At 45.8% G+C, this 23115-nt stretch overlaps 2 protein-coding genes across 4 annotated transcripts in view; both read right to left on the bottom strand.

Moving 5' to 3' along the window:
* The window catches only part of LRRC32 (leucine rich repeat containing 32), a 28077-nt gene extending 23951 nt beyond the window's left edge, over positions 1 to 4126 (bottom strand). For 2 of the 3 annotated variants that reach the window (XM_081197370.1, XM_081197371.1), the window contains exon 1: positions 3769 to 4126. The gene's annotated coding sequence lies outside the window, so the exon portion shown is untranslated. The remainder of the gene's footprint in view (positions 1 to 3768) is intronic. The other variant, XM_081197369.1, reaches the window with a different exon arrangement.
* A 10498-nt stretch (positions 4127 to 14624) lies between these two features.
* Positions 14625 to 23115, bottom strand: part of LOC308588529 (retinal guanylyl cyclase 2-like) — a gene marked incomplete at its 5' end in the record, with an annotated part of 66362 nt that continues 57871 nt past the window's right edge. The window contains 3 exons of the mRNA XM_081196942.1: positions 14625 to 14724; positions 16056 to 16141; positions 19561 to 19655. Coding sequence (XP_081053068.1) covers positions 14631 to 14724; positions 16056 to 16141; positions 19561 to 19655 — 275 coding nt within the window. The 3' untranslated portion in view covers positions 14625 to 14630. The remainder of the gene's footprint in view (positions 14725 to 16055; positions 16142 to 19560; positions 19656 to 23115) is intronic.

The raw sequence follows: 23115 nt of genomic DNA, 5'->3' as shown, positions 1-23115 counted from the left end.
AAGACATCTAAAGGCAGCTCTGTTTAGGGAAGCTTTTAATGTTTAATAGGTTGTTGTATTTTAGTGTTTTGTTGGAAGTCATCCAGAGTGGCTGGGGGGACCCAGCCAGATGGGCAGGGTATAAATAATAAATTATTATTATTATTATTATTATTATTATTATTATTATTATTAGGCTTGATGACTTTCCAACTCTATAATTTTATGATTCTGTGCTGGCCTGGTTGCAGCCAGTTCCTGGATGGGAGGCCTAAGTAGCCTTCATCTACCACCTTGAGTGGTCCCAGGTCCAATTTCTGGTATCTTCAGGTAGGTCTAGGAGAGACCTTTGCCTAAACCCCCGGAAAGTCGCAACCATTCTGTGACAGATAAAAACAATGAGCCGGATTGGCCAACTGCCAGACTCAGTAGAAGACAACTTCTTCCTATGTTCCTCTGCAATAAATAAAATAAGCCATGCGCCAGCTTGAGGTCGTAAATGTGTCAAACAGTCGCGTTGCAACGGCTGTTGCCTGGAGGACAGCAAAGACCACATTTACCAGCCATACTCCAAACAGGAAATAGCTGTGGTAGCCCACAGAACAACAGCAAATGGGACACTTCGGTCAAGAATCAGCCCAAGAGGGAGGCCACCTAGGGGTGACACGAAGAAACCAAGTGATGCAACAATCCACTATTTCATGGGGTGACCCCCATCTTCCTATGAGGAATGGTTCCTCCCACTGACCCTTCTTCCCATCTTCCCAGAGCCATTCATAGATTCAGGGTTCCTCAACTCCAACTCTCTGCGTTGCAGGAATCTCAGCTAGAGCATCCATTCCTTGAGGCCTTCATCAAATGCCTTGTTTACAATGCAACTCCATACTTGTCAGGTAAAGGGACCCCTGACCATTAGGTCCAGTCGTGGCCGACTCTGGGGTTGCGGCGCTCATCGTGCTTTATTGGCCGAGGGAGCGGTGTACAGCTTCCGGGTCATGTGGCCAGCATGACTAAACCGCTTCTGGCGAACCAGAGCAGCACACGGAAACGCCGTTTACCTTCCCGCTGGAGTGGTATTTATCTACTTGGACTTTGACGTGCTTTCGAACTGCTAGGTTGGCAGGAGCAGGGACCGAGCAACGGGAGCTCACCCTGTCGCGGGGATTCAAACCACCGACCTTCTGATCGGCAAGTCCTAGGCTCTGTGGTTTAGACCACAGCGCCACCGGCGTCCCATCCATACTTGTCTACTCAGGGTAAAAAAACACACAATAACCATAGACTTGAATGGGATTGATTCCATGTCAATATGTATAGGATTTCAGCCTTCACGAAATATCGGCCTTTGGTTACGTATATTGTGAACGATGAAAGCCAAGTCAGCATCTGAAAGCTCACGTCTTCTTCTCATGTGAGATGTTTCAGGAGCACACCTGAAGTCCATGAGATGTTTGGAACATAGAATCACAGAAATTGCAGAGTTGGAATGGCAAACACTTCTTTGCAAACACACACACATTGCATTGGTTCATAAGAACATAAGAAGTAAAAGGCGAAAGTTTTATACGATGTGAAGAGAAACCAGAGTGTGGTCATGTAAGGTGATAAAAGCTTTCTGGGAGATGACATATACAGTGGTACCTTGGTTCTCAGACTTAATCCGATCCGGAAGTCCGTTCCAAAACCAAAGCGTTCCAAAACCAAGCCGCGCTTTTCCATAGAAAGTAATGCAAAATGGATTGATCCATTCCAGACTTTTAAAAACAACCCCGAAAACAGCAGTTTGACATGGAATTTACTATCTAACAAGACCATCGATCAATAAATGAAAGCAATAAACAATGTACTGCAGTCACACAATCAATCAATCAATCAGTAGCTGAACTGGGTTCCACATAGTCACAAAAACAAAAACCCAAAAGAAATAGCAAAAACAGACAGACCTCAGTGTAGCACTCAAATTGGAAGTCTGGCACTCTAAACGGAAACGTAACACTCAAAACGGAGCAAGTTTGGCTTCTGAAAAACGTTCGCAAACCGGAACACTTATTTCCGGGTTTGCAGTGTTTGGGTTCCAAGTTGTTTGAGTACCAAGGCATTTGAGGACCAAGGTACCACTGTAATTAAGTGGAAAAAAATGTTTTAAATAACTTTTGTTAAAAAACCAGAAGCTTTTCTATCAGGAATTATAGGTACCGACATTCCAAAGGAGCAGAAAAGACTTGTTATGTATGCAACAACAGCCGCACGGATGCTACTAGCCCAGAGATGGAAAGAAGAAAGATTTGCCCAGGTGATGGACGTGATCTTGCAGCGCTATACGATGGCAGGGGAATCTTTCAGGTAACCTGGTCCTGAGTCGTTAATCGCAAGACCTTGAGCATATCTAGGGATGCCATAAGTCCAGAATTTCCTGGAAATAGCCAGGATTCATCCTTGAAAAATGGATAGAATATTCACATTTGTGTCCGGGTTTCACTTCTTGAAATATGACAGCCATAGCATATCCCAGTAGCTATCTGGCAGCTAGTGATGTTCCTCCAGCACAGACATGATATTTGCCCATCCAAGTTCTCCATTCAGCAACTTGGCTGCAGCATCCGGACCCAACCCCAGGGGAAGCCCCACACAGAGCACTTTACAGCAGTCTAATCATGAGGCTGGATGAATCACGGTGTAAAACAGCCATCAGCATGAATAACCCTACCCTTCCCTAAGAGCCGAGCTGAGTCGTCCTAACCATGACATCACCCTTGTTTAGTCCATCCTCCATCACATTTGTTAAATGCACAGGATGAGACCTGGCTGAGTTGAACAACCCTGGTAGTGCAATCTCCTGCATGTTTACTCAGAAGTAGGGATGGGGAAGAAATTCAGTTCGGTTCACCTTTTAGCCTACCTAATTTGTACTTCCCAAAGGAAGCACCACACAAATATCCTTCAAAATTTGCACTTCTCTGAACTTTTCAGCATGGTTCTCCAACCCCCAAAAATTGTGTCCCCCAAAAAGTGTGTGTTAGGGGAAAGAGTCCATGAAAATGAATGTATTGGTGAAAGTAACATACAAAAATGTCATTCCAGGGGGAAGCAGAAATCTTATGTTGTTTTATATCAGGAGGGATGTACGTTAAATTCGCCTGAGAATTTTTGTGAGTTTTTTAAATGTTTCGTTCGCAAACTGATGTAGAAATGTGGAAGGACGGACATTTGACAGATTTGCCCCTCCTTCCTCAAAAGCAAGTCTCCGTGCTTTCAGTGGAGCTTACTCCCAGGTAAACGCATGCATAGGATTGCAGCCCTGACCCTCTTGATTTCAGCGGGCGAGACACCCAATACAGCCCTCAGTGTGTTTACTCCAAAGTCAGTTCCTCTGAGCCAAATTGGACTTTCTTTCTAGGAACTGTGCATGAGAGCACAGCTTTAAGCCAATGTTCAGCTGCCTCACAGTGGGAAATTAATCAGTTGGCAAACTGCTGCCCTTTGCTTAGCATAGCTGTCAACTTTTCCCTTTTCTTGCGAGGAATCCTATTTGGAATAAGGGAATTTCCCTTTAAAAAGGGGGAAAGTTGACAGCTATGTTGCTTAGACGGTGCCCCAGAGTTTTATTTTATTTTTCCTGCTGTTGAACGAAAAACAGAAAGGGAGCAACAGATGTTTCTCTTACGCCGTGCTGTAAGAGTATCCAGAACAAGTCGGAAAATTCCCAGGGGTTCCTTCCATCGGAGAGACGCCTGTGCCGATTCCCCTTCCCCTTTGATCCTATTCAGAGAAATCCTCTCCCATACTCACCTAGCGTTGTGGCAAAAGTGGCCGCTGTCAAGTCCTCCCTCTCCGTTCTTCACCAGAGGTGCTCAGCCCGTGAACCGCTGGCGCTCCTGACAGGGGGGTCTCGCCGTCTTGCGGCATTCAAGCGGACTGAGGATCTCGGAAAGCCAAGAGGAAAGTTAAGTCACTGGAGGAGGGGTGGGAGAAGGGAGAGAGAGAGTTCACGAATGAAGAAACTCCTCGCAGATCAGCCTGCAGTAGATTGGATTCCTTTGCACTTATCTTCTGAAGCTCCTCCAAAGCATGTGAGCTTCGCTGTAATGATTTCAAAGCATGTGTCTCTCTCTGTGTGTGTGCGCGCTCCTCCAGTGCTCTTTATGTTCCAAACGCTCACATTTTTACAGCGGCCAGTTTCCTGGAGCATCTCGCGTGGGTGAGGACTTCTCCTCTCACATTGACACATGCAAAGAATCCTAAGAATGCCAGCTGAAATTCCCTCTTTGCAGATGTGTGTCCCGAGCAAAACGTCGCTGCTTGGAGGTCGCAAAGATCGCTCGCCTGAGATACAGATGTGCGCGGCTGTGGGTGTCTGGGTCAAGTTGTGTTCATCTTAAAGCGTGGTGAGGGGGGTCAGGGGGTCGGGGAGAAGGGACAGCAGCCCCGCCGTGCAATAGACCCAGAGCATATGGTCCAAAGGGGGATGTGAATTGGCGATAATTCGTGCCTTCGCCCACGCAGCGTGGAAAGAAAGGGAATCTAACACTGCAACAGTTGTGTTTGGATTTTTTGGGTGTGTGTGTGTTATTCAAAACTAGCTCCACAAGCGTAACAGTTTAGTCTGTAGTAGCAAAACAAAAAAGGCAGTTCTAAACTGTTTTCATGAGGGATTCGAACACGAAACCATCAGATTCAGATTGCAAGATGAGAGTGGAGTTGGAGGTTTTGTGTAACAAACGGGCTCTCTGCCCCCAACCCCAACCGCCTGCTCAAAGATCTGGCTTTTTGCATGAAGGGAAGATTGCAAAAACTCCACTAGATAAGCGTCGGATAGTAGTTGCTCAATGCAAGTGATGTTAATCTATGGAACTCTCTGCCACTGGGGGCAATGCTCTGCCCTGCCTCCATACTTACAAGCAGCCATGCTTCTGAACGCCAGTTACTGGAAACCACAGAAGGGGAGAGGGTTTTTGTGCCCGGTTCCTGCTTGTGGGTTTCGTGCAGACATATGGTTGGCCTCTACGAGAAGAGGGTGCTGGGCTGCATGGGCCATTGGTCTGATTCAGCAGACTGCTCTTATGCTCTTATGAGATGCTCTACCACTGAGCATGGCCCTCCCGCAATGCGCTAAGGTTTTTTGTTTGTTTTTTAACTTTTATTTTTTTACCAACCACCAAAACACAAACAGTGAAACCCCCCTGGTGGCTGATACATTGGGTATACAATATTCAATAATATACCGTATTTTTTGCTCTATAGGGCGCACCAGACCATAGGGCGCACCTAGTTTTTTTTGGGGGGGGAAATAAAGAAAATATATATATATATATTTTATAATGATATTTATTAAAGTTTCCAATTTTTAACAAACAAAAAGAAAAAACCAACACAAAAATATTAAAAACACATAAAGTTCACAACTTATTTTCTTGTAACTTGTTTCCCCGACCTCCTCGTACCTCCCCTTCTTGTATACCTGGTTTAAGTTGTTTATACAGCAAATCCTTATCTCAACCTTTAAATTATTATAGCTTTAAATTCTTACTTACAAAAAATAGAAACATTTAATCATAATTACAACTTGAAACCCCTTAAGTTCAATCCAACATCATTCAACATTCCTTAATTTTACAATATTTTTGTAAATAGTCTTTAAATTTTTTCCAATCTTCTTCTGCCGACTCTTCTCCCTGGTCACGGATTCTGCCAGTCATTTCTGCCAGTCCCATTCAGTCAATCAGCTTCATCTGCCATTCTTCCAAAGTGCGTAGATCTTGTGTCTTCCAATACTTTGCAATAAGTATTCTTGCTGCTGTTGTAGCGTACAAAGAAATATATATATATATTCCCCCCCCCAGCCCCAAAGAGCAAAGAAGCCAAGACAGCCAGTGGGATCCATCCGGGCTGCGCTCCCCGGGATTCGGGCTGCTGCCTGCTATCCGCTGGGCTCCAAAGGCTTGCGGATAGCTGCCCAAAGCCCGGGGTGCGTAGCGCTGCGCTCCCGGGCTTCGGGCTGCAGGCTACTATCCACAAGCCTTGGGAGCCCGGCGGGAACTCCTGCCGCTCTCCGAAGGCTTGCAGATAGCTTCCTGAAGCCTGGAGAGCAAGAGGGGTCAGTGCGCACCGACCCCTCTCGCTCTCCAGGCTTCAGCGAAAGCCTGCATTCGCCCCATAGGATGCACACACATTTCCCCTTCATTTTTGAAGGGGGGAAAGTGCGTCCTATAGAGTAAAAAATACAGTACATATTCAATAATATAGATATTCAATAATATTCAATAATAACATATTCAAATTAGCCATATGTACACTTCTATACCCCTTAACACTCCTCCTTCCACAAGATTTATTTAACTTTTAACATTTTAATTGCCCCAAATTGTTCAAACCTACTCAAATAATTCAGTATCTTCTCAAACCAATCCTCTTTCTCACTGACCTTAAACCCTTTCATTCTATGTAGCTTCACAGTTAGGTATTCTAAAATTATAATATTATTCAGTTTTTTTCCTCCATTGGTTCACCCCTAGCTCTTCTGCATTTTTCCAATTACTCGCTATAACCTGGCTGCAAGTACCATCAATTTTACCCATTTGCATTCCTCTTTTGTTTTTAACTCAGCACTACTCAGGGTAATAAGAACCATTAATTTAGTTATTTCCACGTTCCTTCCCACAGTGCCCAATATTTCTATACCAATCTGTTTCCAAAATTCATTAACTAATGGACAATCCCACCACATATGACTGTACGTTCCCATCACTCCACATTTCCTCCAGCAATTCTTACTTCCAGATTTTGTAATATGATATAACCTTACTGGTATATAATACCATTTTTGTACCAGCGTCAACCCCTGTTCCTGGACTATCCTAGAGGTCGCTAAAGGTTTGACCTTAAGCCAACAGCAAGGTGCGTTCCATCTTGAATTATATCCCTGCTCCTCATGTTGCAGGACTCAAAATCCAAGCATTCCCTGGAGAGCTTAGCTAGGTGGACCAAGGGTCCAACTCTGTTATGGCAGCTTTCCATTTCCCTAGCATATTTCTAGGGCAGTGGTCTCCAGCAACTGGTACTCAGAAGCAGGTACAGTGGTGCCTTGCAAGACGAAATTAATACGTTCTGCGAGTATCTTCGTCTAGCGGTTTTTTCGTCTTGCGAAGCAACCCTATTAGCGGCTTAGCGGATTAGCGCTATTAGCGGTTTGGCGGCTATTAAAGGCTTAGCGGCTTAGCTGCTAAAAGGCTATTAAAGGCTTAGCGGCTTAGAAAAAAGGGGGGAAGCGAAAAAAAATCTCAAGACTCGCAAGACATTTTCGTCCTGCGAAGCAAGCCCATAGGGAAATTCGTCCTGCGAAGCGCATTGAAAAATGGAAAACCCTTTCGTTTAGCGGGTTTTCCGTCTTGCGAGGCATTCATCTTGCGGGGCACCCCTGTAAAGGTAAAGGACCCCTGGGTGGTTAAGTCCAGTCAAAGGCAACAGCAACCCGGGGTTGGTCCGGATGCTGCAGCCAAGTTGCTGAATGGAGTACTTGGATGGGCAAATATCACACCTGTGCTGGAGGAACATCACTGGCTGCCAAATAGCTACTGGGATATGCTATGGCTGCCATATTTCAAGAAGTAAAAACCCAGACACAAATGTGAATATTCTATCCATTAAGTACTTAATTCGTTCTGGAGGTCCGTTCTTAACCTGAAACAGTTCTTAACCTGAAGCACTACTTTAGCTAATGGGGCCTCCTGCTGCTGCCGTGCCGCCGCTGCACGATTTCTGTTCTCATCCTGAAGCAAAGTTCTTAACCCGAGGTACTCTTTCTGGGTTAGCGGAGTCTGTAACCTGAAGCGTATGTAACCTGAAGCGTATGTAACCCGAGGTGCCACTGTATATGTATGTGTTTTATATGTTAATAAAATAAATAAATAAATACATAAATACATAAAGCAAGCGAGCTGATCCTTTGGGCATTGTTTTTGAATGCCTTTTGTGCTGGTATTCTGTTATGCCGACTGTTTTTTTGTAAGCCCAGTCATTTTCTTCTTATTCACTATTCCATTTATATCCCATATTCCCCCCCCCAGGAGATCAATGTAAACAGGGAGGAAGAGGAGCTTATCGTCACAACGACCCTGTGAGGAAGGCTAGACTGACCCCCCCCCACAGAGTAGCTGGCCTAAGTGAGCTTCAGAGGCGAACCGAGTCCTAACCCAAGACACAAATTCTTTTTCGTGAACACCACCAATTCATTTCAATGCATGAAGCAACTCTGCAGTTTGTGGAGTTTACCAACCAATGGGGTCCTTACTTTGCATGACCATTTTTTATTTTTTATTGTTTGCAGGGCTTGCAGCTTTGGTCTTCTAAGTCTTCACTCCGTCTCAGAGTCCTGACCTCTGACCTCTGCCTGGACAATATCCTCTGCCTGACCCTTCAGCTTCTGTTCTTCTGTCCTCCTCGGTGAACTCTGCTGTGGACAGACTCCAAACCATATTCCTGGCACACTTCAGACCATCACACCTTCCTGTCCAAATCCCTTTTAAAAGCCATGCACCCTGTGATTCTCCCTGTGTTCTTAACCCAGATGTTTCCTTCTGCGGTCCCAGCAAGAAATCTTTGCACCACAGTCTTGTGGTGAGTGCGAAAGTTCGGATGTACAATTCCCGGCACCTAACAATGGTTTCTCCATTTATTTATGTACTTATGTGTAAAGATCCAGATCCTTTGTTTACTGGGAAAATCTATGTTTATTTTGGGACCCAATGTTCTATTTAAATCTAGTTTATTATTCAGAGGAAATAATATTACCCCTCTGTTCTGCCTTGGTGAGACTTCACCTGCAATGCTGTGTCCAGTTCTGGGCACCACAATGTAAGAAGGATATTGACATGCTGGAAGTTGTGCAGAAAAGGTCTGGAAACCAAATCCTATAAATTAACAAGCAATACACTAGTAGCTCTTACATAGCTTCCTGTGCAGAACAGAGAAATGAAATGTAAACGACAATCAGGGTTATAGCATTTACACTGCAACTTTAAACATTTCATCTCAGGAATTTTCCCACTTAGTTCAGTGGGCCTTCTTCCTTGGCCAATGGGCACAGGATCGCATCCTCCAATATAATGAAATCTTTCAATCAAGGAAAGTCTTCCTGCCGAATCAGCTAGGAGATTATTATTACAGTGGTACCTCTGGTTACGTCCGCTTCATGTTACGTTCTTTCAGGTTACGTCCTGCGGCGACCCGGAAGTACCGGAAAGGGTTACTTCCGGATTTCGCGACTCGTGCATGCGCAGATGTGCAAAATGACGTCACGCGCATGCGCAGAAGCGGGAAATCACGACTCACACGTGCGCAGACGCACCACTGCGGGTTGCGCTCTTTTTCTTTTTCTTCTTTTTTAAAAAATAAATTTTATTAGTATTTTCCACGCAGCAACAACACGAAAGATATCAAAAAATAACAATACACAACACACACAAATCAACATTTGAAAACTAAAGAAAGCAACAACAACAACAAAAACAAAACAAAAAACAAATCCATATCTTACAAGTTAATATTATAAACACTAAAACAACAACAAGACATTTTTTGGGGGGGGGTGCGCTCTTTTCATGTTGCGAACGGGCCTCCGGAACGGATCCCGTTCGCAACCAGAGGTACCGCTGTATTTATATTTTTTTAAACCAGCCATTTTAATTATTTGCAATACATTTGGCACACACACAACCCCCCCTCCCAAAAAAACCACCCTGCATACGGTAACCTCCTTTTTAGAAGAGGCAATGCGTGTCTCCTAAATTGTGATGTGAGTATCATCAAACACCAATCAAGGGGGTTGTTCTCTTAGGAATTATTTCATGCCGATGGATGGATTCCAATTGATACAATCAATCAGCTCTGGGGTTGTTGTTTTTTAATCTGCTGATGGTCTTAATATGAAGAATTAATGAATACAAATTGATCAGCCAGGGTTTTTCCCCTTCTTCAAATCAAGCGTCCATTACAGTAAAACCAGTCTGGCTGAAAGCAAGCCAATAAATGACCAATTGATGGCTGAATAAATGAGCTGAAATCGAACTCAGATGCAGCTGAGAGAGAAGAAGAGATTGGTTGGCAGCGTACATAACTGGGTGTCTGGATCTGCCCTGACTCAATGAGATATATATATATATATGCCAACTGCAAATGAGCTGATGGTCTGGTCCCCAGCGGATTACGATTCGGCCGAGAGCAGCCCAGTCTCCCAGACTTCGCTGTCCGTATGGCGTTTGCCTTCCAGATGTTTTACAGCTTGGAAAGACGTTTCTCATCCCCGAGAAATGTAAAGAATTTCTAAATAGGATTTTTTTTTAAGGGTTCAGCCTGCGTTACTCAGCAGGCAAAGTTAGCGAGGGATGTGATGGGGGATGAGAAAAGTTGGAGGGGGGCAGAGGGGAGGATCTAAAAAGGAAAAGATTTGGCAGCCGGGCCGTTTCCACCCGTTCGGAAGTCACAAATGTGAGCCTTGTCTACATGTGCTCTCGCGCACAGGCACACACAGATTTAGTGTGGATTTTAATGAGCGCTTCATGCCTGCCCCCTAGTGGAAAGAGATGTGCCTTCCTTTGCTATGTTCAGGTAGATGGGTGTTTCCCAAACTTTGGACTACAATTCCCATCGTCCCTGGCCACTGCTAAGGATGATGGGAGTTGTAGTCCAAAAATGGCTGGAGACCCAAATTCACAGGTGATAATAGTAGTAGTAGTAATATTTTTTTATTTATACCCCACCCTCCCGGGCTGGGCTCAGGGTGGCTAACACCGAATATAAATTACAATAAAACATAATAGAAAAAAACAAAAAAAGAAAAAAACAATTAAAGTACGGCTTAAAATACGGCTTAAAATGCAGCCTCATTTTAGTAGTAGCCCATAAATCAAGACCATAAAGGGAGGGAACCTCAGATATTCACCCGAGCCAGCTATCCATGCTGGTCCTACATGGGCCAGCAAAAAAGTCAAGGGAAAATATATATGCCAAATCCCATATAAGGGGTCAGAGTGAGTCTAAGCCAAAGGCCAGGTGGAACAGCTCTGTCTTGCAGCCCTGCAGAAAGATGTCAAATCCTGCAGGGCCCTCGTCTCTTGTGACAGAGTGTTCCACCAAGTCAGGGCCAGTACTGAAAAGGCTCTGGCCCTAGTTGAGACCAATCTAACCTCCTTGAGGCTTGGGACCTCCAAAGTGTTGTTATTTATGGACCTTAAGGTCCTCCTCGGGGCATACCAGGAGAGGTGGTCCCATAGGTATGAGGGTCCTAGTCTGTAAATGGACAGGATGGGCATTTCCTTAGGTTCTTAACGGGAATCTTTTCATTCTCAGTAGCTTCTCCCAGATGCTGAACAGGTCAACGCAGGAGGCAGGACACAAAATCCTTTAAAGATGTCACACGTTGATTGCAAGACGGCAAACCAGTCAGTCAAACGGTGTCAAAGAACGTCAAAAATTGTCAAGTATTTTAACACATTCATTTTATTAGAGCGGGATGTGAACACACAAAAATACAGGGATACAGGAAGTGGCCTTATCCAAAGCTGATCTGTCTAGCCTGTCTGCTGTTTGCCAAGGTTTCAGATGGGGATTTCTTGAGACACCAGGAACTGAACCTGGGGCAATCTGCCAGGTGTTCCACCACTGAGCTATAGGTCTTCCCCAAAGGAAATTTGTCTTCACCTGAGGGCTGGGACCATAGCTCAGGGTTTAGGCTCAGCTTGCAGACGTTCCCAGGTCCAATCCCTGGCATCGCCCATCAGAAGGATCAGGTAGCAGGTGGGCCGCAGGGACTGTGCCAAAGATCCCAGCTGGCCATTGCTTGTCAAAATAGACATGACTGAAGGAGAGTCTCCCCCCCCCCTCATTCTGCCCGGACGCTGAGGTCCAGCTCCGAGGGCCTTCTGGTAGTTCCCTCGCTGCGAGAAGCAAAGCTACAGGGAACCAGGCAGAGGGCCTTCTCGGTGGTGGCGCCCACCCTGTGGAACACCCTCCCATCAGATGTCAAAGAGATAAACAACTACCTAACATTTAGAAGACATCTGAAGGCAGCCCTGTTGAGGGAAGTTTTTAATGTGTGACATTTTAATGTATTTTTAATCTTTGTTGGAAGCCGCCCAGAGTGGCTGGGGAAATCCAGCCAGATGGGTGGGGTACAAATAATAATTTATGATGATGACGATGACTGAATTAGATGGGTAAACACCCTGACCTAATGCAAGGCTACTACTGTGTATGTTCAACAGATCAGCACCTGCCATTCTACATGGTTAAATACCTTAGAAAGCTTCTTAAGGCAGACATCAAGCCTTCTATTATCTTTCGTATTTTCCTCTAAAATTGATAGTGCTCTACAAATAATGGCCTGTTATTATGGTTTTCCAGAAATAACGTTTATAGACCTCACAGTCACAGAGATATGTCTGGATCAGACAAGCTGGCAGGGATGATTTCTCCTCCAGCAGCTGCCATAGTGCAGCACTCCATCCCCCTAAATTGCAGAAATACAGCACTGTGGCACATATTGCACAATTTTGGTTGTCCCTCTTCTTCTCTCTTCCTGATCAAAGCTTTTAGATTCACAGTGCTCAGTCCACCTGGCTGGGAGAAGATGGTGCAGAGTTATGGTAGCTGCATGTTCAAATCTCTCTCCCTCTCTCTCTCTCTCTCTCTCTCTCTCTCTCTCTCTCCTCCTCCTCCCTAAAAGGACTACAGGCGGAACACAGAGATCTCGTTCTCACTGAGGTGCTAAACATGGGCCCGTGGTCTTCCCCTGACAAGTTATTGTTTCTACGTGGAAGGATGTTATGGACTGTTTGGACACAGAGGAATGGTGGGCGGAAGCAGCTGGGGAACCACCAAGGGAAGACCAGTGGTGGGATGACAACAAGATGTCAGAAGGAGAAGAGGAACCAGACTAGGAACAGGTGTCGGAAGGTGGAGCTGCAACAGGGAAAAGTGAGCAGGGCGAGTCGGTGACAGACAGCAGTCCAGAATCAGAGGTAGAAGGTGAAGTAGGCTAGTGGATGGAGGGAGGCCAAGAGGGAGAGAGGAGTCGGGTTGGTGAAGAAACGAGGGTGTCTCCCTCTCCTGCTACAACAAGCGCCCCTCCCTGCTGGTCTCCCAGGACCCACCCAAAGAAGCACAAAGAGGGTGAGGCTGTGATCAAAGGGGGCATGTCTGTTGCATCCTCCTTGCGCTGCCCTACCAGCATGGGCTGGAAAGCTAGTAATATCCAAGTCAACATGATAACCAAATACAATGATACAATATCAATATACAGTGGTACCTTGGGTTAAGTACTTAATTCGTTCCGGAGGTCCTCTCTTAACCTGAAACTGTTCTTAACCTGAAGCACCTCTTTAGCTAATGGGGCCTCCTGCTGCCGCCGCACGATTTCTGTTCTCATCCTGAAGCAAAGTTCTTAACCCGAGGTACTATTTCTGGGTTAGCGGAGTCTGTAACCTGAAGCGTCTGTAACCTGAAGCGTATGTAACCCGAGGTACCACTGTACACTCTTTATATAATATGAAATATATGAAATCACATAAACAGAAAACTTGTGAATCTCTGAAAGACACAAAATATGCACTCTTAATGGATTCTCTTGAAAACATAAAACCAAATAGACATACCGTATTTTTCGCTCTATAACACGCACCCGACCATAACACGCACGTAATTTTTAGAGGAGGAAAACCCGTAGGCATGCCACCCATAGGCATTCCCTCCATAACACGCACAGACATTTCCCCTTACTTTATAGGAGGAAAAAAGTGAGTGTTATGGTGCAAAAAATACGGTAAGTCTTATAAGTCTCTGAAAGTCTTTGAAGACTATGCAAGTCTCTGAAAGAAGCAATGTATCAGATTCTTATCTGGTAAAAAGCAGGCTGTAATGATTTGCTTATAGCGTCCAACGCTGCCAAAGTAGTTCGCAAACAGACGTTGTGAACAGTGATTCTGGATATACCCACTGTTTCGTGGAATTCTTCTTCAGCACAGCAGGATACAGAAATGCTTCATAAACCCATCTATATGGTGAATGGAAAAGTATAACAACAATTGCTATGGAGCAGTGGTCATAAAGAGAATCCATTAAGAGTTCATATTTTATGACTTTCAGAGATTCATAAGTTTTCTGCTTATGTGATTTCATATATTTCATATTACATAAAGAGTGTATATTGATATCGTATCATTGTATTTGGTCATCGTGTTGCCTGGGATATCACTGACTATTGTTTGCAACACAGGGGTTACATGGGCTGGAAACAGGGGTTACATGAGATGAGGAGGAAGCAACTGATTTGCCGCAACGCTTTGCAAGAGGTGGGATCGGACCCTGGACCCCTATGCCCCCTATGCAATGCCACTGGAGATGCCATCAAGCTCAAACTCCTGCAATGCCGGAATCACAACTAAAACCGCATCATTTCCCCAGCCCAGGAATCCTAAATATTGCCACGGGGCTAGAATCCTGCACACAGATTTCCATGCTGGTTCCATCCAGACCTTTCTCAGCAGCAAAACCGAAGCAGGCACAGAGGTGGTGGCCCGGATCGTGGCGATCAGCCACGGCTTTAAAAGAAACAGAATTTACCGCTATTTCCCCGCAGTTCTTCTTTGCCTTCTGTCTCTTCAGGACTGTTTGTGGAGCTTGCTCATGGACTTTCTCTTGGAATCCCTCAAGGCGGCTTTGATTTCTTGAGTCACCGTGTCCTGCCATGGCTGGCTGTAAAAGATGAGTGGAAAATAGGAGACCACCTCTTGGGGGGGGGGCAATAAGGACTTTGCTGAGCTGAATCTCATTCGCTCCCCATGCCCAGAGCAACCCGCTCTAGTATAAAAACCTGCTTGCACAATCAACAGTCAGAACTTCCTGTCCTGAGATAACAGGAATTTATGTGCTTTGCTTTGGAAGGTTTATGAGCTGTTTCATCCAAGGGTTGCCAACATGGCGCCAATGGCAGGGCCAATGGTGGCCACATACCGCCCTGTAGTAATGAGCTTTCACTCTCTGGGAAAGTACATAGAGCTGAAGGAGGAAGTTGGAAGAACGGCGCTCTTCCCTACTTCCTCTTGCACCTCTATGGGCTTCTCAAGGCTCAGATTCATTCTAAGGGATCTGACTTTTGCCCACATTCCTTGGAAAAGTGAAGTATGTTGTTTCCACACATATTTTTGTGGCTCCCTGATCAGGAAGAGAGGGTGTCGCCCACAGTTTTCTCTTTTTGTTAAGCGCTTTGAGGGGTTTTGTTTGTTTGTTCACAATGTATAAATGTTAATAAATAAAAAATAAATATTTTGCTCATTCCAGGACTACCTTTGAAGGTGACCCAGAAACTCCAACTATTCAAGAATGCAGCAGCTAGACTGGTGACTGGGAGCGGCCGCCAAGACCATATAACACCGGTCTTGAAAGACCTACATTGGCTCCCAGTACGTTTCCAAGCACAATTCAAAGTGTTGGTGCTGACCTTCAAAGCCTTAAACAGCCTTGGCCCAGTAGACCTGAAGGAGCGTCTCCACCCCCATCTTCCAGCCCGGACACTGAGATCCAGCGCCGAAGGCCTTCTGGTGGCTCCTTCATTGCAAGAAGTGAGGGTACAGGGAACCAGGCAGAGGGCCTTCTTGGTAGTGGTGCCCACCCCTGTGGAATGCCCTCCCATCAGATGTCAAAGAGATAAACAACTACCTGACTTTTAGAAGACATCTGAAGGCAGCCCTGTTTAGGGAAGTTTTAAATGTTTGATGTTTTATTGTATTTTGAATATTCTGTTTTGAGCCACCCGGAGGTCTGTTCTTAACCTGAAACTGTTCTTAACCTGAGGTACCACTTTAGCTAATGGGGCCTCCTGTTGCCGCTGCGTCGCTGCTTCGTGATTTCTGTTCTCATGCTGAAGCAAAGTTCTTAACCTGAGGTACTATTTCTGGGTTAGAGGAGTCTGTAACCTGAAGTGTCTGTAACCCGAGGTACCACTGTGAATTTGTGTGTGTGTTGTTGTTGTTGTTGTTGTTGTTGTTGTTGTTGTTGTTGTTGTTAAAGCCCACAACTGTACTCACCCTGGTTTAACTTCAGGAGGACGTGGTAATGGTTTGGTGAAGCCCTTCTTTCCTACCAGCCAATAGGTTTCTTCCAACCCTTTGCCCTACAAGCATGGAAAAGGGAGACCATCAAAAACTCACTGGAAAGGTCAGTGCAATTTTGCAAATAATAACCAGAAGTCTTCTGACTGGGAAGTGCAGATGTGTTCGGCCCAGCAAAGTAATTGCACAAGCACAACAAATCCTGCATGTGCAACAGAATTTCCCCCAGTCCCCCTGTATACCCGGGAACCCCCAAAATCTGCAGATCTGCCCTGGGGGTTCCCCAACCCTCCAGATCAGATTTGGAGAAGTGCAGAAGCAGGAGGAGGAAGAGGGCACCTTCTGTGGTGCATAAAAGGTAAAGGGTAAAGGGACCGCTGACCATTAGGTCCAGTCGTGGCCGACTCTGGGGTTGCGGCGCTCATCTTGCTTTATTGGCCGAGGGAGCCAGCATACAGCTTCCGGGTCATGTGGCCAGCATGACTAAGGCGCTTCTGGTGAACCAGAGCAGCGCACGGAAACGCCGTTTACCTTCCCGCCGGAGTGGTACCTATTTATCTACTTGCACTTTGACGTGCTTTCGAACTGCTAGGTTGGCAGGAGCAGGGGCTGGGCAACGGGAGCTCACCCTGTCGCAGGGATTCGAACCGCCGACCTTCTGATCGGCAAGTCCTAGGCTATGTGGTTTAACCCACAGTGCCACCCAGGTCCCTGTGTGGTGCATAGGAAGGGACAAGTCCATCAATTTCACTTTCTTTCAGATCCCCATTTCTACATCCGTTTGCATAATTTTTAAGCCATCGTGAAAATTCATCAACCTTTTAGTGCAAATTTCCCCTGGCATAAATACGTTTCTGTGCAATTTGGCCCAAGAAACTGGTTTTTGCAAAGCCATTTCCCCATATTATACGTTATGTTCACTATTAGATGCATTTTAAAATAATAATTTATTATTTATACCCCGCCCATCTGGCTGGGTTTCCCCAGCCACTCTGGGCGGCTTCCAACCGAATATTAAAAACAATACAGCACACTGGCATGTGCATTTTTGCTCACATTATCTGGCTGGAGAACTGCTTTGCAAAATTCAGAGAAGTGTGACTTTCAAAGAACGGCTGTGTTTTGGTTCAGGTATCATTTCGGCAAGCAAAATATTCAGTAGGCTGGTCTTCAAATGCAAACTGAATTGAATTTCTCCTCCATCCTGAGTGGAATGAGTCGTTCCACTTGTACACTTCGGGCTGAGCAGCCTTCCCTCCACCAGGTGACCTGCAGATGTCTTGGACTAAGATCTACGTAGTTTCCCCTGCTTCTCCTTACATCTCATTTAAAGATCTCTGAGAGATCTGCATTGGCTCCCAGTACGTTTCCGAGCACAATTCAAAGTGTTGGTGCTGACCTTTAAAGCCCTAAACGGCCTCGGTCCAGTATACCTGAAGGAACATCTCCAATCGTTCAGCCCAGACACTGAGGTCCAGCTCTGAGGGCCTTCTGGCGATTCCCTCATTGCGAGAAGTGAGGTTACAGGGAACCAGACTGAGGGCCTTCTCGGTGCTGGCACCCACCCTGTGGAACACCCTCCCTTCAGATGTGAAGGAAATAAGCAGCTATCCTATCTTTAAAAGACATCTGAAGACCCTGTTCAGGGAAGTTTTTAATATTTAACGCTGTACTGTTTTTAACACTTGATTGGGAGCCACCCAGAGTGGCTGGGGAAACTCAGCCAGATGGGCGGGGTATAAATAAATTATTATTATTATTATTATTATTATTATTATTATTATTATTATTATATTAAAGCTAATCTCTACCAGTCCAGGGACCTTTTGGTCCACCAAGCTGAGTGTTGCCTCCTGGCTGGCAGAAGCTCCTCCTGGTTCTCCAACAAAGCTTTTCCCCATCATCTGCTTTCTAAGACCATCTAACACAGCCTTTCTCAAGCTGAACTACAACTACCATCACCCCTAGGTGGCAAGGCCAGAGCTCAGGAATGATGGGAGTTGTAGTCCAACAACATCTGGGGACCCACAGGTTGAGAACCGCTGATCTAACAGGAGAAGCTGGAGATTGAACCTGAGACCTCCTCGGTCCTTTTGCCTGGGGTTCCATACGCCCAGAATTTCCAAGACTTATCCAGGATTTATCTGTCGGAAACGGTGCGTGGGTGGAATTTCCTAAAATCGGTAAAAATGTCTGGGGAAACCCGGGCGTATGGCAAAGCATATCAGAAGTGTTGGTTTTTGGCGCGAATTTCCTAAAATGAAATGAACCTTCTGCATTCACAGCAGATGTCCTGTCTCCAACCTGTGGCCATTCTCTATTTTTGATGGTTGGTGTTTGTGCTGATGAACAAAGGAAACTGCCTTCTAATAGAATCAGTCTAGAGCATAGCTGTCAACTTTCAGATTTGAAAATAAGGGATCAGCAGCCTCCCCTGTCCCGGGAACAGTCTATGGGATATCTAACAATCCGGGATAGCAGCGGGAAGCCGCGGGAAACAGCGCTGGCATAAGGGGAAAGGTAAAGGTAAAGGGACCCCTGACCATTAGGTCCAGTTGTGGCCGACTCTGGGGTTTCGGCACTTATCTCACTTTACTGGCTGAGGGAGCCGGCGTACAGCTTCCGGGTCATGTGGCCAGCATGACTAAGCCGCTTCTGGCGAACCAGAGCAGCGCACGGAAACACCGTTTACCTTCCCGCTGGAGCGGTACCTATTTATCTACTTGCACTTTGACGTGCTTTCGAACTGATAGGTTGGCAGGAGCAGGGACCGAGCAACGGGAGCTCACCCCGTTGCGGGGATTCGAACCGCCGACCTTCTGATCGGCAAGTCCTAGGCTCAGTGGTTTAGACCACAGCGCCTCCCGCGTCCCATCCATACTTGTCTACTCAGGGGTAAAACAAACTAGGCTCTGTGGTTTAACCCACAGCAGGAATTTCCCGCAAAAAACAGGAAGGTTGACAGGGATGGCCTAAAGTCAGCCTACACCAGGGGTCAGCAAACGTTTTCAGCAGGGGGCCGGTCCATTGTCCCTCAGACCATGTGATGGGCCGGGCTATATTTTTTGGGGGAGGGGGGGATGAACAAATTCCTAATCCCCACAAATAACTTAGAGATGCATTTGAAATAAAAGGACACATTCTACTCATGGAAAAACACACTGATTCGCGGGCTGGATTGAGAAGGCGATTGGGCTGGATCTGGCCCCCGGGCCTTAGTTTGCCTACCCATGGCCTACACTGACTAGAAGCATCTCTCCAGGGTGTTGGGGAGGGAATATGCGCAACCCTACCTGAAAATGCTGGTGGCTAAACCTGAGACCTTCTACATGCTAAGCATATGTTCCGTCACTGAGCTACGGCCCCTCGTTGCTCTATCACTCCCCTGAAAGTGAGAATGTTGTCTTTGGCGAACTAAGAGGGTTGGCCAGGAGACAAGATCCTTACAGCCAGATGTCTCCGTCCAGCTCAGATTCCTTACCTTCAGCTCAGTCTTCCCCCTGAATTCTATTTTATAACCTTCGTTTAGGCTCTTCAGGGTTTTCATGGTGCTTCGGCTGATGTGGATTCTGTACGCTGCCATTTTTATTTTTTAAAAAAAGAGGGAAAAGGAAGAAAAGTTTCAACCTCAGATCTTTGTCATGTTTCCAAGGGTCGGAGTCCACCTGTCAGGGCCGGCCCACCCATCAACCTCGCTGAGGCAGTCGCCTCAGGCGGCAGGTTGGGAAAAGCTGGGTGGGGTGGAAGATCCGGAAAGAGAGGGGCATCCCTCACATGTCTTTGCTGCGCCTTCTTTGGCTGAGGAAAGGAACCACCGCCATCCTAAAGGTAAAGGGACCCCTGACCATTAGGTCCAGTCGTGGCCGACTCTGGGGTTGCAGCGCTCATCTCGCTTTACTGGCCGAGGGAGCCGGTGTACAGCTTCCGGGTCATGTGGCCAGCAGGACTAAGCCGCTTCTGGCAAACCAGAGCAGCGCATGGAAACACTGTTTACCTTCCTGTTGGAGAGGTACCTATTTATCTACTTGCACTTTGAGGTGCTTTCGAACTGCTAGGTTGGCAGGAGCAGGGAGCGAACAACGGGAGCTCACCCCATCGTGGGGATTCGAACCGCCGACCTTCTGATCAGCAAGCCCTAGGCTCTGTGGTTTTACCCACAGTCTCCCCCTAATGGGGAAGGTTCCTCCACCAACTCAGAAAGAGCCACCTGTCCGGGCAAAGACATACCACATATGAAAAAAACACAATCTTTTTATATGCAACAACAGTTGCCAGGGTAGTGATTGCTACTAAGTGGAAATCTCAGGACATACCAACCAAGGAAGAGTGGATTTGTAAATAAAGTGAGTATATAGAATTGGCAAACTTAACTTCGATTGTAAGATATTGATCAAATCAATAGTTAAGAATGGAGTGGAAGTATTTCGAAGGTTATACGTCAAAATATTGTTCTAAAACTGACACGTTAGTAGGCTTAGAATAAAAAGTGTAAGCCGTAACAAAACAAAGAAAGTAGGAAAAATCAGAATTTAACAAAAGTAGTTTATTATAGAATGCAAGGGAAGAAAAGGTGGAAAGAAATATAAAGAAGTCAAATTGCTGTGGAGGGAAGTGGAGGGTGAGTGGTGGGTTTTATAATTAAGTGTATAATTATGCAACTGTTGTAATTTAGATATTATATTTTATGTGAGGGAATCATTGGGAATTTTGGTTATTATGTATATATGTTAAGTTTCAATAAAGATCTTTGAAAAATAAAAATAAAGGAAGAGCCACCTGAGGAGAACACCACTTGCCACCTGGGATGACCAAGGCCGCTGCCGCCATGGCTGCTCCTTTCCACCACCCGTTTTCATACCCCTGAACTGTACCCAAAAAACCGGGACATCCCCTTTTTCACGCGAGATCTTGGCACCCAAAATGGCCGCCGCAGCCTTGGCCCCCCAAAAAGCTTTTTTTCAGGGCCACAATCTTGTATGGGGTAACATGACTGTTATGTACTAAGCTGAATAGGATCCAAAATGCAGCAGTCTGATTGGTCCTAGAACAATAGGATTCAGAATGCAGCAGTCGGATTGGCCCTAGAAAATTGGATCCAGAATGCAGCAGTCTGATTGGTCCTAGAACAATAGGATTCAGAATGCAGCAGTCTGATTGGTCCTAGAACAATCGGATTCAGAATGCAGCAGTCGGATTGGTCCACAGGAGCCACCCAATCCAGCTCCAGGTGGAAGTAAATCCGCAACCTGATTGGCCTACAGGAGAATCCCTGAATTAGCCAATCACGTGGGGCCCATTGTGTAAATAATGTATATAAAGCAGATATTGTGGGGGAACTTCCATTCCTCCTCACCACTATGGGCTGAATAAAGAGCATGAAATCCACTCTCAACTCTGAGTATATTTCAATGACTTGTGCAGGCGTGCTGCCCAGGAAGATGGCGTCCTGGTTTTTATCTGTGACGTGTTGAAGGGTTTGCTTTTCTCTCTCTTCCCTCCTGCTTTCAGCATGCAACTGCTTCCCTGGGCTGCCTCCAGTCACCTCAGCTGGCAACGGAGGAGGCAGGGACGCCATATTGTTTTGCCTCAAGTGGCAAAATGGCTTGGGCCGGCCCTGCCGTTGGTGCCTGTTTTCGAAAAGCGCCAATAGAGGTGGGGCAGGAATTAGTAGGAACTTCAGAAGCTGCCATTGACCGAGTCAGACCATTGCTCAATCTCTCTCACTGCGGCCTGCACTGACCGGCAGAGGCTCTCTAGGATTTTGGGCATGGAAACTTTCTCATCACTTCCTGGGGTTGCTACGGAAGGAATCTGGGATCTTCTGCAGAAAAGCAGGTATTCCACCACTGATTTATGTAGGTCTTTCCCCATCCAAGAGAGGACTAATCCATCTCTGAGGACGTTCCACTGGCAGGAAGAGCTGCTTATTCAATCATTCAGACAGGCCTTTGGCCAACGGGTTGAAATGTGTTTAAAAAATTGGTTTTAACATCGTTTTTATGCATTGATTTAATCACTTTGTTTCCCCAACTTCCTCCCCAAGGAGCCTAGAATGGCCAACAGCCAGAGAACAATACAATTACAATACAATGAAAATATTCAAAACATTCTAAAGCAGTTAAACTACACACATACCCCCACAGCTAATTACTGCAGCTCACTGGGAACGTTTTTCGATTCTCCCGGAGTGATCTACCTCAATTATACATAAGAACACAAAGAGAGCCTGCGGGATCAGGCCTATGGGCCATCTATACCAAGATAAAAGCACACCAAGAACTCAGGCCAATATAAGTTTCAGTAGTGGGAGTGGTCAATACTCGCAAATCAATAGTCGATTGTAACAAAAAATAATCCATTCAAAAGGCCTTGCATGAGAACGTTTTCAATACAGTGGTGCCCGGCAAGACGAATGCCTCGCAAGACGGAAAACTCGCTAGACGAAAGAGTTTTCCGTTTTGGAGGTGCTTCGCAAAACGAATTTCCTATGGGCTTGCTTCACAAGACGACAATGTCTTGCGAGTTCCTGCTGGTTTTTTCCCTCCCCCCTTTTTCTAAGCCGCTAAGCCGCTTATCAGCTGATCCGATCAGCAGATAAGCCACTAAAAGCTGCTAAAAGCTGCTAATAGCGCTAATCCGCTAATCCGTCAATGGGCTTGCTTCGCAAGACGAAAAAACCGCTAGACGAAGAGAATCACAGAACGGATTCTTTTCGTCTTGCGAGGCACCACTGTACAGTGGCACCTCGGTTTTCGAACAGTTTAGTTCACAAACAACTTGGAACCTAAATGCTGCAAAACCGGAAGTAGGTGTTCTGGTTTTCAAACTTTTTTTTGGAAGTTGAATGTACTCCGTTTTGAGTCCGCCTGGGTTTCCTGTTGCGCTGCTAATTTGCATCCCCCCATTGTAATTCAAGCCTTCCGTTTCCGAATGCAGTGTTCTGAGGTGATATTTGGAGCTTATATTTGGTCTTTTGTTTTTGCTATTTATTTTGCGTCTTTTGTTTTGAGGCTTTTTCAGTTAATTTGTTTTTGTG

The sequence above is a fragment of the Podarcis bocagei genome (assembly GCF_964188305.1).
Source record: "Podarcis bocagei genome assembly, chromosome: 6".
In the NCBI taxonomy this organism is placed as follows: Eukaryota; Metazoa; Chordata; class Lepidosauria; order Squamata; family Lacertidae; genus Podarcis; species Podarcis bocagei.
The sequence above is the reverse complement of the archived record's forward strand: the minus strand, read 5'-3'. Positions and strand labels throughout refer to the sequence as shown.